The sequence below is a fragment of the Aptenodytes patagonicus genome, chromosome 2, assembly GCF_965638725.1.
Source record: "Aptenodytes patagonicus chromosome 2, bAptPat1.pri.cur, whole genome shotgun sequence".
Classification (NCBI taxonomy): domain Eukaryota; kingdom Metazoa; phylum Chordata; class Aves; order Sphenisciformes; family Spheniscidae; genus Aptenodytes; species Aptenodytes patagonicus.
The window spans coordinates 30,766,196-30,782,944 of record NC_134950.1 but is presented as its reverse complement, the minus strand read 5'-3'; the positions used below and the strand labels follow the sequence as shown (position 1 = coordinate 30,782,944).

The window sequence follows — 16,749 nt, the reverse complement described above, 5'->3', positions numbered from 1 at the left end:
TTCTCTTTCTCTGCAGAATATACAGCCTGAACTGCAAAACAGAAGTGTCCTTCCACTTCTATCAGCATCCTCAGCCTTAACTAAAATCAAATGCTCTCTAAAGTAAAGGTGGGATTCAGCCCACCAATTTAATTCAGGTCTTTGGGGAATGTAAGTAACCATCCACTGAAAAGTGGCCTGAAATCTTCACCTTTTTTTCAATACCTCATGAAAGTCATTGCCGTCTGACTGATTTTCTAACAGGGAAAGTTTCCATCTCCCGATGCTTATTCTCTAAATCATCTAGCTACCCTCACCCACCCCCTTTTTTTAACATCACGTCAGTTTAGACTGATTCTCTTTTGCATTCAACAGGAACAATTTCTAGCACTCTTTTTACATGTCAAGAGAAATGATTTTACAAGTGACTGGAATACTAGTTTCAACCATTAGGTTGATATGTGCCTCCTAAAAAGAGTTCGAATGAAGGAATATTGCTTTTGTATTTAATATTTTTATCCAGCCCTGACAACAGAGAAGCAATTGACAGTATAAATGGTGATAGTGCTGTGAATTGAATTAAGATACATTATGCCTGGTTTGTCAACATTTATGATTTACAAATACATCTCTGTACCTGTGGAAAGAAAAAGAGATATTAGCTAAGGGTGACTCACATGCAAGACAGAAATTCTTGTTGCCATGAAAATAACAAAATCTATTTCTGCTCTGTTCTGTGTTAACTATTCTAAAGTCAGAATAACTCCCCTGAAGTCAGTTACACTCACTAGCGTTTGGAGCTAAGTAAGTTAAAACAGGATGTGATTGTTAGTTTCTAAAAATCTTTTGTGGGCATAGAACACAGAACACGAGAAAGATTATGCTGTAATATATTTTCAATATACAATATCATCAGATAAATAAGGACAAAATAACATCCATAGGTTTATTTCAAAGATGCAGAAGCATAATTTTGCATTTGCCTGACTGACACATATGCAACTGCTGATGTGCATAGGAAATTTGAATATATACAGCATTATAACTCTGAAAATCTGGTCTTTGGGGAATCCTTTATTCTTCAGGCATACACAAGTTAAAGCAGGCTTAGTATTAAGTGAAGTGAAGCTAAAAGAGACAGCTCATACAAGATTGACTTGGTGATACTAGGTCAGAAAAAGGAACCATGACTTTTGCTTGACAAAAACACACTTTATTGATGAGTTTTCTTTGCCTCGGTATGAGCATTACAGTGTCTTTTACTGTCTTCCATTTTAATAGCAGCATCATGCGCACAGTTCTGTTGTTAATATTGCAGAGATGGCATATGTTTGTGGGTAAGTAATCTGCCTGTTTACAATGCCATTAGGAAACCGCTGACTCCACCAGTTCACAGGCTCGTTTAAACCTTTCTCTGCTTCCGACTTGCTGAGTATTTGGTATTCAACACCGTGCGAGTGATTTCCTGCAGCCTCCCTAACACAGGTTGGTGGGTTGCTAAGGAATATATCTCAAGAGGTTAAGAGCCCTGCAGTCACCTTGATCTCAGTGCCAGTGATTATCTGTGTAATTTTCTGCTTCGTGTTTTATACTGCAGCACTGACCAAAGCTTATGTCTGTCCCTTGGCATGCATAAGTATGAACAATTATGACTGTAGATAGAGATGTACTGGTCGCTTTCACAGTATAACCTCTTTAACATATTATTATAAATGAAACATCATCATTCAACTTAAAAAAAAAAAAAAAAGGAATGAAAAAGAAAAAAGCCAAGTGAGATCAGTTGGAGAAACAGAAGAGATTTTTTTTCCTAGGTCATCCATTTTGGGTTCTTTTCATTGTCTTTGGCTCATAGCCTTTTCAGTACAAATGCAGGACAACTGCTTCACAGCCAAGAGGACTAGGAACTGCCTTTATAAAACCCCAGACCTCTAAGGGTCTCACATGATGTCTTGCATCGTGAGCTGTTAACTCAGCAGTCACAGTGAAGGACGCTTAACCCCAGGAGCTACGGCATGTTGCTGCTGTGTTGCCTGTGCTGCCACAGCTGCGGGCAGAATTTCAGGGAGGGAGAGAGAGACACAGATCATGGATATAGAAAAGGATCCACATCAAAATTTCCCAAAGCTTTAAAACCACCCTCCTTTACCTGTCTTCTTCCATAAGGGTCAACACCTACAGATAAGGTCCTACAGTGCCATTCCCCTTTTGTTACTTTAATAGGTAGCATGGAAGAATAAATGTCTTTCCTCCATGACCAACACCTGAATTCAGTCAGCTTTCTTCAAGGAGACTAAGTAATGGAAAAGGGAAAAAAGAATTGAGCCTGTTGCTCTGTTGAGAGCTCATAGCAGCCCATCCACCTCTAACACCTCTGGGTGCTATTCCTACCTTGAGGATGAAGTAGCTGTTGCCACGTCTTTGCCAGTGGTCCCAGGTAAGGAGTCCCTGTATGTGCAGAACTGGCTCTTTCCCACTCCATATGAATGGTACTTCCACATAGAAATGCCTTTTGCCAGTGCAGAGAGATCCCAAATGGCCTTTGGGGAAAGTGATTCCCTCCCCACTTCCTGCTGGAGTCCCCAGCACCCATATCCTGGGACATGGGACTTAATTAACAAGGATGCCCTTGAATTGTGACAATTTCACTTACAATAAACTCAGACTAGAAATGTAAGCAGATCAGCTCCTGTTAGCTTGTCAATTGTGCTAGCAGGCTGCACCGTTAGAAGCCACAATATGTTTGCATCTCGTATCCCAGCCACAGGGTGGCTTGGCAGAGAGGTGGATAAGAAGGACAAATTGAATAATGTTTACTGTAGCTAAAGCCATGTGTATGCCCATTTCAGAGGCTGACTGTCATGCAACATACAGAATAACTGCAGTTACTGCTTATCTCGGTAGCAATGCATGCTACTGAACTAAACCATGCAAAAATGTAAAGCACCTTAACTTTAAAGTTAGAGGCCACACCTGTAGCAGAGCTGTTTAGATAGCTTCAGCTGTAAAACACTATATGAAAACTGCTGGGGTTTCTCCTGGTGAAAATTAAAGACATAACAGTATTAAATGCTTCTGAAGCAATGAAATATTTTTAAAAGGTAATATAAGCAACCTATAAAAATTTACAAGAATTCATAGATTACACTGCCATGTGATAACCAGACTCCAAACTGTGTTTCTGCTTTTTTCTGCTCTGGTCCCGCAGATAAGCATTAGACCATATGGGTTGAAACTGTCCTTTGCAAAGCTGAAGGAACATTAAAAAACAAGTTCAGTTTCAAGACAGAAGCTACCTGAACAGGGAACAGAGAAAAAGAATGAAATTCTTCGGGGCTGACTGATGTGCAAAACTGTTTCTCTCAAAAGAGAAGTATTATCCAAGATGTTACACTAAATTAAAAAAAATTAAAAAAAAACCCAAAACTATAAGCCACATTTTTCAGCAATATAAAAATATTCTACATAAAGAATGCTGTGTGACAGAATCTCCTCAGTGGTACAGTGACAGAGAGAGCAGAAGGTAGGGAAGGAGAGAAACAATTGGTTGCCACACCAGAAACCCTTTCCTGCATTTTCCTTACCCAAAACCTCCACAGCCTGCAACTACCCTCATCTGAGGAACCTGTGAGCCTTTCCCAACCAAGCCTACTGACATTTTTCCCTAACACACTCAGATCTCTGCCTGAGTCCTCTCTTCTTCCTGTGCCCCGTCAGTGCCACCATTCCCAGGGATGGCTTTGAGCCGTCTCTGTCATGGCATTTGTATATGAAAAGTAAGTCCCACACTCTGAAAGCCTAGTGAAGGGCCAGCAGTCCTTATTGTGTCCTATGGGCCAGGGTTGAGTTGTCACAGAAAAATATAGTTGCCCTTCAGCCTTACTCTAGCTGGTGCAAAGTGAATTATTCTTCATCAGCTTCATGGTCTTCAACCTTGAAAAATTGAATTTATTTGGTCTTTTTGCAAATTAAATTAATGCCACTCCAGGTGAAAGGTTTCATGTGACAGGCCTTTTAAATTTAATCTTTTTTCTTCAAATTGTCTGTTATCTTCTACTTAAAAACACAAATTGAATATTAAGTATGGGCTTACTGCAGCTATTAATCATTCAGCTAAATAAAACCACTAGCAAACTGTAAATAGCTGTAAATAAAATAATGGGTCTGCTATCTGCTACCTCTTAGTTCCATGTAGACCGGCTATGGAGTGAAAGATGAAATAAGAGCTGTCGCATAGTTTAGGGAAAATTTTGCTAGTTTTGTGTTAAGGTAAGATACAGAAACATGATCACTATACAAGGTCTAACTATTATTACTTAATGTTATTTTGCTTCCTCTGCCACACACAGCTTACCTGCTACTGGGTTCTAGTCTCATGGGGCTGTTTTATTTAATAAGTGTTTCATATAAAATGCATATAGGGCTTTCTTTTCTCAAATAAATTACTAACAGGACTGCAATTGCCCTTCTCACCCGGTGAGTCTCATAATCTTCATTGCTGGTCCAGTATTATGTGCGTAGACAGTACAACTTATCCTATCACTAGAGGTTTGGACACTTGCATCCAAGGCAGATGTGCCAGAGGTGGAAATTGTTCCCTGACGTCCTGCTGCTTTGATAGATGTTTTTGCCCGTTGCAGACAAGGGAAATTGCAAACTCTCAAAATCAAAACACTGGGATGAAATGATTACCGAGGTAATTTAAGCCTGCCAATTCTGTTTTTTCCCCCTTTTAAGTGGTCAACCTCTGAGACTTAGCAAAGGGAAGAAAAGGGGGAAGAGACATTATGTGATGAGGAAAAATAAACCCAAAGAACTCCAGAATTCTTGACCCATTCTTCAAATTATGTACTAAAAAAAATATTGAAGACATTTTGCTCAATGTTCAAGAGCACAAATTATCCAGAAGTCCATTCCCTGTGAAGACAAACTTCATTAATATGTAGCTACCATCATTTATTTTCCTTTATTTTCTATGAATGTTTTCTTCTGTGCTTTGTCTTTCTAAGTCTCTCCTTTCTACCTTTCTGCTCTCTTATTTAAATCTTCTCCTTTTTTGTGATACTTTCTTCATACCTCTCATCCTTTAATATTCATAATTGTCCTTCTCAGGCAAGTAAAAAACTTAGGGTTTGTGTTACTAGTCCTTCATCAGGCAAAGTACAAATCCTTTGTGAGTTTTCCATGAAGATCATTTATTAGCTCTTTGGTTCTATTTTTGTGGATGTGTGAGTTAGATAGACTTCATTGCTATTTCTTCACTGTAAAGGCAGAAAGTTGGTAATGGAATGCAAAACTAGGAAGATCAATCTAGGATTGACTTTGCAATTGACAGCTCAAAAACAGTTTTTCCCTGGACCTTTGCATTTCCTACCTATATTTGTTTCCCTTGATGGTGCCTTTCTTTTCCCAGATTGGTGTGTATATTCCCTTCTGAACCTGAGAGGAAAGGCATCTCTGTAACATTATTGCTTGAATCGTTCATTTTCCTAACTTTTTTCCATTTCTTTTTATGATGAAAGAAGATATGGTGAACTCAAGGACCAACAGTCCAACCCTTTTCATGTTTCTCATAAATCAAATTCATTGTCTTATTTCTCCTCACCTACTCAATCATTCGTCAATCTTTCATGTATTTAACAGTCTTCCTAGTCCACTGATTATGCTGTTAGCCCAGCAAAGAAGAGGGCTTCAGTATTAGGATGCTCACTTCATTTGATCACTCAGAGAATTACACTACAATGATCCTCTAATTACAGAGCTGTTGCACTGTGCTAAAACCTTTCTATATGTGCTGTCAACTGTTTACACTGTTCTGCTTGCCCCAGACTTCACATTTCCAAGTATACTACAGTGATAGCTGACAACAGCATTGACAAACATAATGTACAGTGTATGGTTGAGAAAAAGAAGTGGAAGGAATTTGAAAAAGGTCTTGGAATGTGAAAGTAAGCCAATATTACCACAAATGTTTTAATCAACGTGTATTTTTCTATAAACCAGTTCACTCTTGTTTTTCTGTGTTTTTCCACAGTGGTTATGTCTTTGATTATGATTACTACAGAGATGATTTCTACAATCGGTATGTGTGGTTATATTTTTGTATATCCTACACCATTTCTACTGTTTGTTTATAATGTAATCACATCATTTGGTTAGACAGGTCTGTTCTGATTTTACATATTATTCATTTCATTATTTCTATTGTGTATCAGAAGACTATTTGAATATATCATAAACAGAGAAGCCTACCATCACCAAATGTATGCTCATTAAACAGCTCTTTTGGTCTTATCCTTCTCTGAGAGCTTTTGGGGTATTTTCTGTGCTGAACAGTTTAACGGTAGTTTAATTGCTCAGTGTTTCTTCCCACAGAGTTCTTCCAGGCTTACTGTCACTGGAACATATAGCAGCTGTAAAATTCTTCAGTATGACATTCGTGTCTTTGTCTTTTCATCCATGTGTATGAAAAGATTTAGAATGTGTCCTGAAAAATGTGTCTTCCAAGAATGTTTAGAAGTCTAGAAGGACCTTGAGGGAAGCAAGACCACAAGTTGAACAGCATGTGTGTTTCTATAGGAGGAAAAGAAGTGTGGATACCTGAGCAATTGGAGACTTGTGCCTTGAGTACGTACACACAACCTAGCTCAGCACTGTGGGAATTTATTCATTTATTCAGATGTAGCACAATCACCACAACACAGGGTTAACATGGATGACGACAGATAACCAGCCCGTGATGCAGCAGTGTTGTGTCTCTGCATGACAGCAGCCTGGTTTAGCACAGGCCAAGTGAGTCAGAGGGGAACAAAACATTGCTCCACCAATCTCTTCTAATCTGACATTTCTTTTATGTAAACCAATGGACAATAACAGGGGAGCAGTTTACACCCCGAAGTTAAGTTACCATGTGCTATGTACCTTTCTGCTTAGGAACACTGTAGGAAAAATTTAGAAACAATGTTTTTTGGTTTTGTTTTTTTCCTGGGATTGATTCAGTTTGAGTTTTGTTTTTGTGTGTAAATGACCATGCTCACTTGTCACTTTAGCTCTGTCCACAGAGCTAAAAATAGTGAGCTATAAATATATGGAGTAAAAGCCATCAATGCAGTTTAATCCTGCTCAGTCCAGCCTTGACAGTAGGAGCAGCTCATATCCTGTAAAGGTTAACTTCCACAGGTTTGGGATTACTTTCCCCAAGGTTACTGCTCCGAATTTCATCAGTGGATTTGTATGTTTTTAAACAGGGTGCTGTTTCTGATCTATGCCACCTGAATATTAAAGTTATGTCTTTAGTTTTCCCCCTAATTCTGTGTATTATGGGTAACACAAACGAACAACTATAATGGTTACATTTCCACAACAAAAGAAATACTTATGGGGCATTAAAGGTTGTTTCTGTGGAAGCTCATGTCTATCTTGGTGATTGTCTTATGGAAAACCGCTGGCAGTGAAATGTGTCCATAATCTATTCAATAGTATAATTTTCTGATTTTGAAATCTTTCAGGATTAAGACAGCAGAAGTTTTATGGGCAAAAACCCAAATATGAGGTTGGCCTCACAAGGCTGGACATGTTGATCTGTTGACATAAAAAACTTAGGAAGTTAAAGGTCTCTGCTAGATCCAAGTTAATGGAAGTGGAAGATGAAAAGCTTTATATGGTAGGCATGGAAGAGAAAATCCCATGGAAAGTTCAATGTACTGTCAACATGCTTATAAGAAATATAAATTAGAAATATAGTCATGATTCTTTGAATTTCTGAACTTCTGAACTTTCTGAATTTCTGTGATCAGAAATTTAATCTTTTTTGCTGTGACCATAGATCTTGTTTTATAATATTAATTAATTTTCTAACCTCCCTGAAGGGAGAATACACCTATCTTGTCTTGACTAAAGCATTGGTGGGGTCAGAAAAGGGTGATAATAATGGTTAGTGCTGTAAAATAAAATCTGTATGAAGACAGATTGACAAGATCTGGACTGCGGAATTTAGAAGGGTGGGTGAAAGAAAAGGTACCATTGTATGCACATTAGTGAGTATTAGGACAAAGAATTGCTTTAGAGCTGAGCATTTCTGTTTATCATTTCTCATATGAAGACAGGCAGGGTACTTCAAAACCGATAAAAGGAAGCATTTTTTTACAGAAAGCATATCATTGAAACATGTAGAACTTGGTGCAACAAAATACCAAGCCCAAAAGCTTTGCATAATTTAAAAAATAAAAGTAAGAATAATAATATTAGATAACAGTCCTTTTATATATTTCAAAAAAGGAAACATAGTTTTGCATTTCACTATAAGCTAGAAAAAAATCACCTTTGGAGGAATAATTGCATAATGATCTTTTGCATGATAGCTTACATTTCTTCTGAAACATTTTGTTCCAGTAATGTCAAATGGGAGATTGTGACCAACCAGCAGATCATCCAATATGATAAATGAAGAGTGACAACAAACAATAATATTTCTGTTAAAAGTCCCAAAAATGTTTTAGTGTTCATCTTCATACACAATTGTTTAGTTATGCTCACAATGGCTAGAAACTGCTTATTCAGTGAGAATGTCCAAGGCCAAGGAGTTCAAGTTCAGTGGGGGTGACACGATCTCTGTGACACATTTTGTAGGCAGCTATGGAAAAGAAGGGAGCTGGTTATATTGTCTGTAGGATTATGGTACAGACAATGTTAAGGATCTTGGGATTTAAGCATTAGGTGTTTACTTGCCAAAAAATAGTCTAGAAGATTTTCTGCTTCCCGTTCAGTATGCTGTTAGACACTGTGGTGAGTGAATTACTGTTTCCTGTGTGTCTGTTTTCAAATGTGTATCTATCTGCCCAGCTGGGTGATAGTAGTCAGAATTGTGAAAATTAAACATGCAGTTATAAATTTCCATAATTACTAGTTGCAAGTATCATTTAAAAGAAACTCAAGAATATTTTGTGAGAATGTTTCTTGTACCTCTACTTCAGTCTCTGAACTGGAAATCTTAATTTTCTGAACTTTCTTCTCCTGACCTGTCATATTCAGAGCCCATAGCTTTTATGTTCTAAATATATCTGTAGCTTTGATCACCTTTTCTACTGCCTTTATTTTCTTCTACGCAGGTTAGGTAGCAGCTGTTGATAACTCTGTGTTTAGAATTGGGGTATTCTGTTTGGAAACACTAGTTCATTTTGGTTGTAGAGTATCTTTTCTTGACTGTAGTAGTAATTCTCTGAAAATCTGCGTGCTAAAGTGGTTTTGGTTTGAACAAGACTTTTTTTTTATTAAGCATGCTTGGGTATTTTAGTGATTTTACATCAATTCATTCTTGAATAAAGAGAACATATGCTGAGACCTCTTTTCTATGCATTCAAAAGGACATACAGGTCCCTCACTATAAAGACTCTTGCTATTTTACAAACTGCAGGATATTTCTTTAGAGTGATGGTTGGCTTCAGAAAAGTTAATTTCTTTTTCTACCTATAAGGATAGCAGATGGAAAACTAGAATTTAAGCCATGCATGTAATAAAGGAGCTGAAATGTCACCACAACAAAATGTACTGCTGTTAGTTGTGTGCAATGAAATGGTGTGGACCTGTAGAAAGCAGGTTATGGATTTTCCATACTGCAAATAACAGAGTTCCATAATGCATCCCTCATTTAAATTATGCAAAAAATCTGAGCTATGCACTAGTCTGTGACTGACATCTGAATATGGCACTTAATGTGCATAGGTCCTTGAAATCTAATTTGACTGTGATATAAAGTGATTACGGCTTCAGAGGGTAATTTTCTCAAAGATAACATGAAAATTTAGTTGACAGGGCTTCCATGACATGAAATCACAGAAGGTTTTATGGAGTCCAGCTGACTTAATCTTTTCTAGGTTGTTTGATTACCACGGCCGTGTCCCCCCACCACCCCGTGCAGTGATTCCACTGAAGCGTCCTCGTGTGGCTGTGACAACAACTCGCAGAGGCAAAGGGGTTTTCTCCATGAAAGGAGCATCACGATCCACCTCAAGTGGGGCTTCTTCCTCAGGATCCAAATGTGAGTTGCTCACATCAGTTGGACATTATTGAAACAATGATCCTAGCAATTTCTGTAAGCAGACAGCTTCCACTATATAGCTCTGTTGTAGTCATCTCCTACCCTCAGCCTTTAGCTTGAAAAACTGGTTTGATTACCAAAGCTGCCATGCCTTTCCTGCAAGTCAAAGAGCACACTGATGTAACTTTTGAAGGAAATCCCTTCCACAACATTTGACCTACAGATCACTCCCTTGGCCTCAGAAGAAGCCTGTTTAAAATCTCCTATCATCCTGACTACTTATGCACCATGAGGTCATGTGAACAGCTGATAATAAAGCAAAGCTAATATTCTTGTTATAGACAGAGGCACACTGATTTCTGTTGAGACTTGAGGACTGTATATGAGCTGGTGGGGATGGGGGGTAGGGGGGCGGGGGGAGGCTGGGTTGTGTGTGCTTTTTTTGCCAGATTCCTCTGAGGGTAGAAAAAGGCAAAGTGTCTTTGCCTGTTCTAAATGGAGGGCAAAACAGTATTGGCAACTTGGGATTATTCAACCTTTCCTTAGTGAGTTGGCCTTAGAAGAACTGATGAATAATAGGCATTCCCTCCTCCAAGCTCACCAAGCTCCCCACCCCGTAGTATTGTCCTGGGAACTTCATCTTCCTCTCCGTGCATCTTTCAGCACCCACCTGTCTTCCCCTGCCCCTTATGTGGAGCGATACTGTCCTTGGAAGCGTCACTGGAAGAGGAAGAGAAAAATCAGGTAGGGATCAGATATTAGAAAGAATGAAGGGACTTCAATAAGACACTTTCAGTACCAGACTGGCCGACAATGCATCATGCTGTCTTATACACAACCATGAAATAAGTGAATCCACCAACACTACTCCTTACTGGAAGAGGGGTTAATTATGTCATCAGCTTGAGCCAATTATATACTCTGCTTTAATAACCTATCCAAATCTCACACACTAGCATCTAACAAAGAAGATGGACCTCTAGTGAGCCCACTAGGATCCATTCTTGATCCTATTGTATGAACCAATGGTGTCCCAAGACCTTGAAAGAAAACATGTAATAAATATGCATGTGACTGAAAGAATGGAAATGTGATAAACAGAGCAAAAGATAATGTTTTACACTGAGGAACAAGGAGCTTGGGCCATTCCTTGGAAAGGATGACATTCTGAGAAAGAGGGTCTCTGTTGGCTGTACAGTCAAACCACACACAAGTCTCCAGTGAATGAATTGGCTAGATGCCCACTACCAGACAGGAAGACATCTAAATTTAGGTGTCATATCCTGGAGCTCACTTATACCCTAAGAGGATGTCTGGGAGTAGCAACACTTCCTTTGTTCTCTGGAGGATCAACATGAGCCTAGACATTTTCATACATATCTTGAACTAATCCACCTGTCCATAGCTACTTTCTTCTTTCCTCAATCCTTTAAGTAATGAATTATGGTTCCTTATATTAATTTAAAAGAAAGCATACAGTTCAATATCTTCACTTTAGTAGACTTTAATTTAAATTATTTTCTTAGTCTTTTCCAGCCCTTGAGTCTTTGTTTTTTCACACAGTGAATCAAAGCTTTAGTAAGTGTATACACTTACAGATTCATTAGATCTCCTTTGTTCATCCTTTATTGTTGTCTTATCCATATGAAAAGTTAGTAGTATCAGTGCATTCAAGTCACTAATTGTCCTAAAGCATGGTCTAATAAGAATGGGTTTTTGGACTCACTTTGCCTTGAGAAGATGAATTATTTTCAGATAAGTTTTTTTTTAATATATATTTCTCATTGTCCAGAACAAGAATAACCAAAATTCTAGAGAGCTGAGGACCTTAGTATATTCCAATAGATGTCAAGGAAATCTCTCACCCAGAAATCTGAATTTTCATTGTAGTGAATGGAACAGAGAATATTACATTAATGTAGGGATATCTGTTCCTCAGAATAATCATCAAATTTGCTTTATTTATTCTGCATTTCAGAAAATGTTTCATAGTACCATGTCAGGACTTAACTAATGCATAACGTAGATTATAGGATTCAACCCTAGACTGAGTACCCATAGCCACTTGCTAGAAGACCTCCAAAACACTGCCTGCATAACATGGCAAATGTTGCAGAACCTCTAAATTATTTAATGGAAGTGCAATCAGGAGTGTAGAGATCCTAACAGTGTTATGCTCCTTCAATGTATTCAGGTGTGATATGAATTCTAAAAATGTCAGTCTTAGAGCTCCAGGTGACAAGAGCATCTTTGGATCCAGCTCTTTAACACTGAAGGGAGAGCTGCAAGATGCATCACTAAAAACGTGGGCTAACATTTTGGCCCCTGTTGGGTTTCCACCCTCAGTTCTTTACAATGGCAATTGGAACACAACTGCAGAGACCATTTATCACATTGGAATAAATTGCAGAAAATATTCTTTCAGCATGCAGCACACCTTTAAAAGGAGTCAGACACAGAGTATAAAGACTTTCATGCTTGATTTCCCCATTGAATTACTTCCCTTTTTGTCAAGTCCAACCAACCCATCATAAAGGTAGAAACATGATTTTGTTGACTTGGACAGGAATGTAATCAGCTTATTGCAAGATGTTTATATACGTCTCGTATATATACGAGAAATAACTGAGCCATTTCCTTAGGGGCTTCAAGTTGGAAAGTAGAGAATGTGAGTTTTGCGGCTTCTTTTGCCATTTTATTGGAAAAGTTGGTTATATTGAATTGTGGGATGAAGCAACTTAGTATTTTGTTGCCCCTTACTCTACACTGCTAATCTGAACCCCTTGAACCAATGCACTGTTGATTCTAATTGTAATTTATTGCTAGTTAAATAAAGGATCTCTTCAATAAGGAGAAACATAGTTTGTGGGAAGGAAGCTATTTTGGGTTCTAATGAAATTCAAGACCATAAAACAGCTTAATCACAGGCTTAGAATTAACTATATCAAAATGGTATTGCCCATGCTTGAAAGATTTCACCCCCGAATAGCAAAACTCTCATGAGATCACATCCCCTAATAGACTTTTCAGATTTAAGTAGAAATCTCATAGGCATAACTGTTCTCATAGCTGTTCTCCATGCTCAGATTGGATCCAGAAAATTAACCCATACATGTAGTATTAAAGGTCAGAACACAGGGGATCCCTCAGTGAAATTATCAGGATCAGAGGGACTCACTTCTGAAAACCAGCAATCCAAAGACAGAAGTTTGTTGTGGCACACAGCAAAGATGTTATAAAAACATAATACCAAAAATGCCTTGCTCACTGATGTATGTCTGCAAAAATAATGTCTGCCCTCCAGTGCAGTAAATTCTTGTTCTACCAAACAGTGGCAATATGTGTTCTAAGTTTGCTTCCAAAACACAAAATAAGTTAGGAGGATTTTATTTCTTTTCTGAATCTATAATTTTTCAAGGCTCAGCTGACAATATTTTGTTTTCTTTTTAACTCCAAACACTAGAAAAAAATAAAGAAACCTTTCCACTTTATCAGCAGTAACTCACAAAATGAAACGTTGGTGTGGAAACTACACACAGTAGTTCTTCATGTTAATGGTGGGAAGCAACAGATGCAGATTGCTATTTAGAACTGGGAAAACTCACTTTTTCTGACAATATAGAAACTGAAGCTCTTGGAGTATGCATTTTCATTTTACACATCTGAAAATAGGAGGAAAACACTAATCAAATTTTTTATACCCTGTGTGCTTGAGATTAAGGAGTAGACACTTAAGATGTTACAATATGTACTGAATTATGCCTTTAAAATTATTCATTTTGATTTGTATAGTTTATATTTAGCTTCATCAGCTAACAAATTTTTCAGTGAAATCTGAAGTAATACAATATGATAAAATATTTTATATTAAACATTAAAGGCTTAAAACATTACATTTCTTTCCAAAGTAATCTGAATCATGTTTTGTGGATGAATCGATTTGTAGTTATGGCAAAAAATGTTTCACAAATGTAGTTGTAATTGAACAATAGCACTTTCATTTCTAAAAATGTGATTTACCTGAATTTTAAATCTCTTGTTTTGAGCTGGATGCAGTTTGTCTCCTTTGGTGCTAGATGCTTCTATGAAAGATGCATTCTGGAAGGCCCTTGTATTCCTGGCAGAGGGATGGAAAGGGACACTGAATCTAATTCCTTACTGTTGCAAGTAGCCGCATCATCTAATCCTTTAAGATCCATCTTAAAGCTAGTTATGGTTTGGTTTTTGTCTGTCTCTTTCTTCTAATTTCCAGCTTAAATTTGTTTCTCGTTTGTTCATATCCATTTTTTGTGACAACACTGTCTCAGCTTAAAAGTTTTATTTCCTTTTACCTTCTTTTGTCTCGGGCATAAAAGCAAAACTCTTCTGTCACACTACAGGCTTTCCATTCTTGTGGTCATCTTCACGGCCCTTCTCCCCACATACCTCCCAGAATTCAGTGGTTCAACCTGTACACATTATTCCAGATGAGCTCTCACCAGGTCCTTGTACAATGGCATTGTACTTCCCCATCTTTAGCAATACATCATTTGACACATCCTAGCACTGCATTTTCTCTCATGGCTGCATTATAGTGATAGCCTATTGTCAACCTGAGACTACAGCTACACCCAAGGACAACTCCATTACTGTCTTTTTCAGTTAATGAGCTTCCACGTTAAGAGTAGTTCTGCTGTTAGTCAATCAAGTGCAGGACCTTTTTTCAGTGCAGTTGCACTTCCTCTTTTTTCTAATGTAGCATTCCTTAAAATCACCTGACCCTTCCATTCCAGTCACTCTGAATAGATGACACCTTCCAATTTCATGTCATCAGCAAATTCCACCTGTTTATTTACTTTTTTGCATCAAAGTTGTTGAAGATATTTAGCCATTTTGGTGCCAGTGCTTGAGGAATTTCATTAGTAATTTCTTTCCCTTTCAATACACGCATTTCTGTCACCTGCTAGCCTTTGCTTATCTGCTAATAGGAAAAAAAAGAGGCAGTAAGCTACTTTATTCTCCTATTCTATTACTCAAAAGCAGATGAACAGATATTTTGGACACATGCAGCTCTGGTTTTATGTTTATCAACTGCTTTATTTCTTGCCTGAGATCAACTTTAAAAAAAAAAATCTATGAAGTTTTAAAGGAGAAATTATATACTCAAAGCAGGACACCTGAGGTACAGTATTTACAGTCTTTACATTTTGTCTTTGTCATAACACTGTGCTTAAAAAGCCTAAAGTTCTTCCCAAGCTCTATACCACAGAATCACAGAATCACAGAATGGTTGAGGTTGGAAGGGACCTCTGGAACTCATCTGGTCCAACTGCCCTGCTTAAGCAGGGTCACCTACAGCAGGTTTCCCAGGATTGTGTCCAGATGGCTTTTGAATACCTCCAAGGATGGAGACTCCACAGTCTCTCTGGGCCACCTGGGCAAGTGTTTGACTACCCTCACAGGAAAAAAAAAATGTTTTTTTTTGTATTTAGATGTAATTTTATGTGCTTTAATTCATGCCAGTGGTCTTTGACATGTTAGTGGGCACTACTGAGAAAAGTCTGGTTTTGTCTTCTTCATTCCCTCTTGTACCAGGGAGCCCAGAATGGGACACAGTACTCCAGATGTGGCCTCACCAGTGCTGAGTAGAGGGGAAGGATCATATCCCTCAACCTGCTGGCAACACTCCTCATAATGCAGCCCAGGATGTTGATGGCATCCTTTATCACAAGGGTGCATTGCTGGCTCATATTCAGCTTGTTGTTCATCAGGACCTTTCGTAATTTGTTTTTAGTAATTGTTGCTCACTACAGAAGTACCCAGTACAATATAACTGAGAGTGGATTTGCTCTAGGAGAATGATTTTGAAGATTTTTACAATTCTCTGCAAATTAAGACAATAAGCAACTCAAATAACTACACCACCGCAATGTTGGAGCCAGGGTGGAAATTTGGAACTTGTGCAGATTTGTTGAAAAACTTTCCCCCTTTTTCTTTCAGTCCTTTCTAGTGTTAACTTGAAGTGATTGACTGTATGATGGAATCTCCTATTTAATAACCTTATTAAATGTGAATTATAAATTGTAGATTCAGTGACCAAAGTTTGAGCAAATAGTTTTGGCATAGGGAAATCTTGCAAAGTAGCAATAAAGCTCCTCAGTCATTTATACCATCTTTGCTTGCTGTTGAATCCCCACTGTTGTGTCTGTGTTCCCTCTGATGCAGTCTTCTTCCCAAACTGATTTCTCACTGAGACACCACAGGGAAGCCCCCATGAAGCAGAAGGTTTGACCTGAGTTGAACAGTAGCCCTAAGTATGTGCCTGTTTCCTCACCAAATTCAGAAGTGCAAATGTTTTCTGCTTTGCTTTTTAGACTGGGAACAAATCTCAGTAGGTCCTTGTGGTGTCTCTTCTGACTTTTGACCTTTTAGCCTTGGCAAGCGTGCTATTTGCCAGTCAAGGGACCACCTCTAACACAACAGCTTGGCTGCACAGGATCTGTTGCCAGCTGCCTTCACAGAGGGCTGCTGCAGACACTTAACACTCCCTGTTGGACAGATTCACACAATTTCACCCTGAAATCTGTGCCACTTTGCTACTCCAGCACAGACCAACCACTGCTCCTGGGGAAGCAGTAACCTTCTAAATATATGGTTGTCAGAATCTTAACGTTTTGTTACGGATCTGGGGGATTGGATAGTGACCCGTTATTTTTCCAAGAACATTTTAAGGCCTTGCTCTATAAATATACTGA

At 38.3% G+C, this 16,749-nt stretch overlaps 1 protein-coding gene across 11 annotated transcripts in view; it reads left to right on the top strand.

Annotated features, from left to right (window-relative positions):
- RALYL (RALY RNA binding protein like) overlaps positions 1-16,749 on the top strand; it is a 422,905-nt gene that overhangs the window by 378,251 nt on the left and 27,905 nt on the right. For 7 of the 11 annotated variants that reach the window (XM_076329475.1, XM_076329478.1, XM_076329474.1 and 4 more), the window contains 3 exons: positions 6,014-6,061; positions 9,852-10,015; positions 10,679-10,759. In XM_076329475.1, coding sequence (XP_076185590.1) covers positions 6,014-6,061; positions 9,852-10,015; positions 10,679-10,759 — 293 coding nt within the window. The remainder of the gene's footprint in view (positions 1-6,013; positions 6,062-9,851; positions 10,016-10,678; positions 10,760-16,749) is intronic. The other 4 variants (XM_076329485.1, XM_076329482.1, XM_076329480.1 and 1 more) reach the window with 1 other exon arrangement.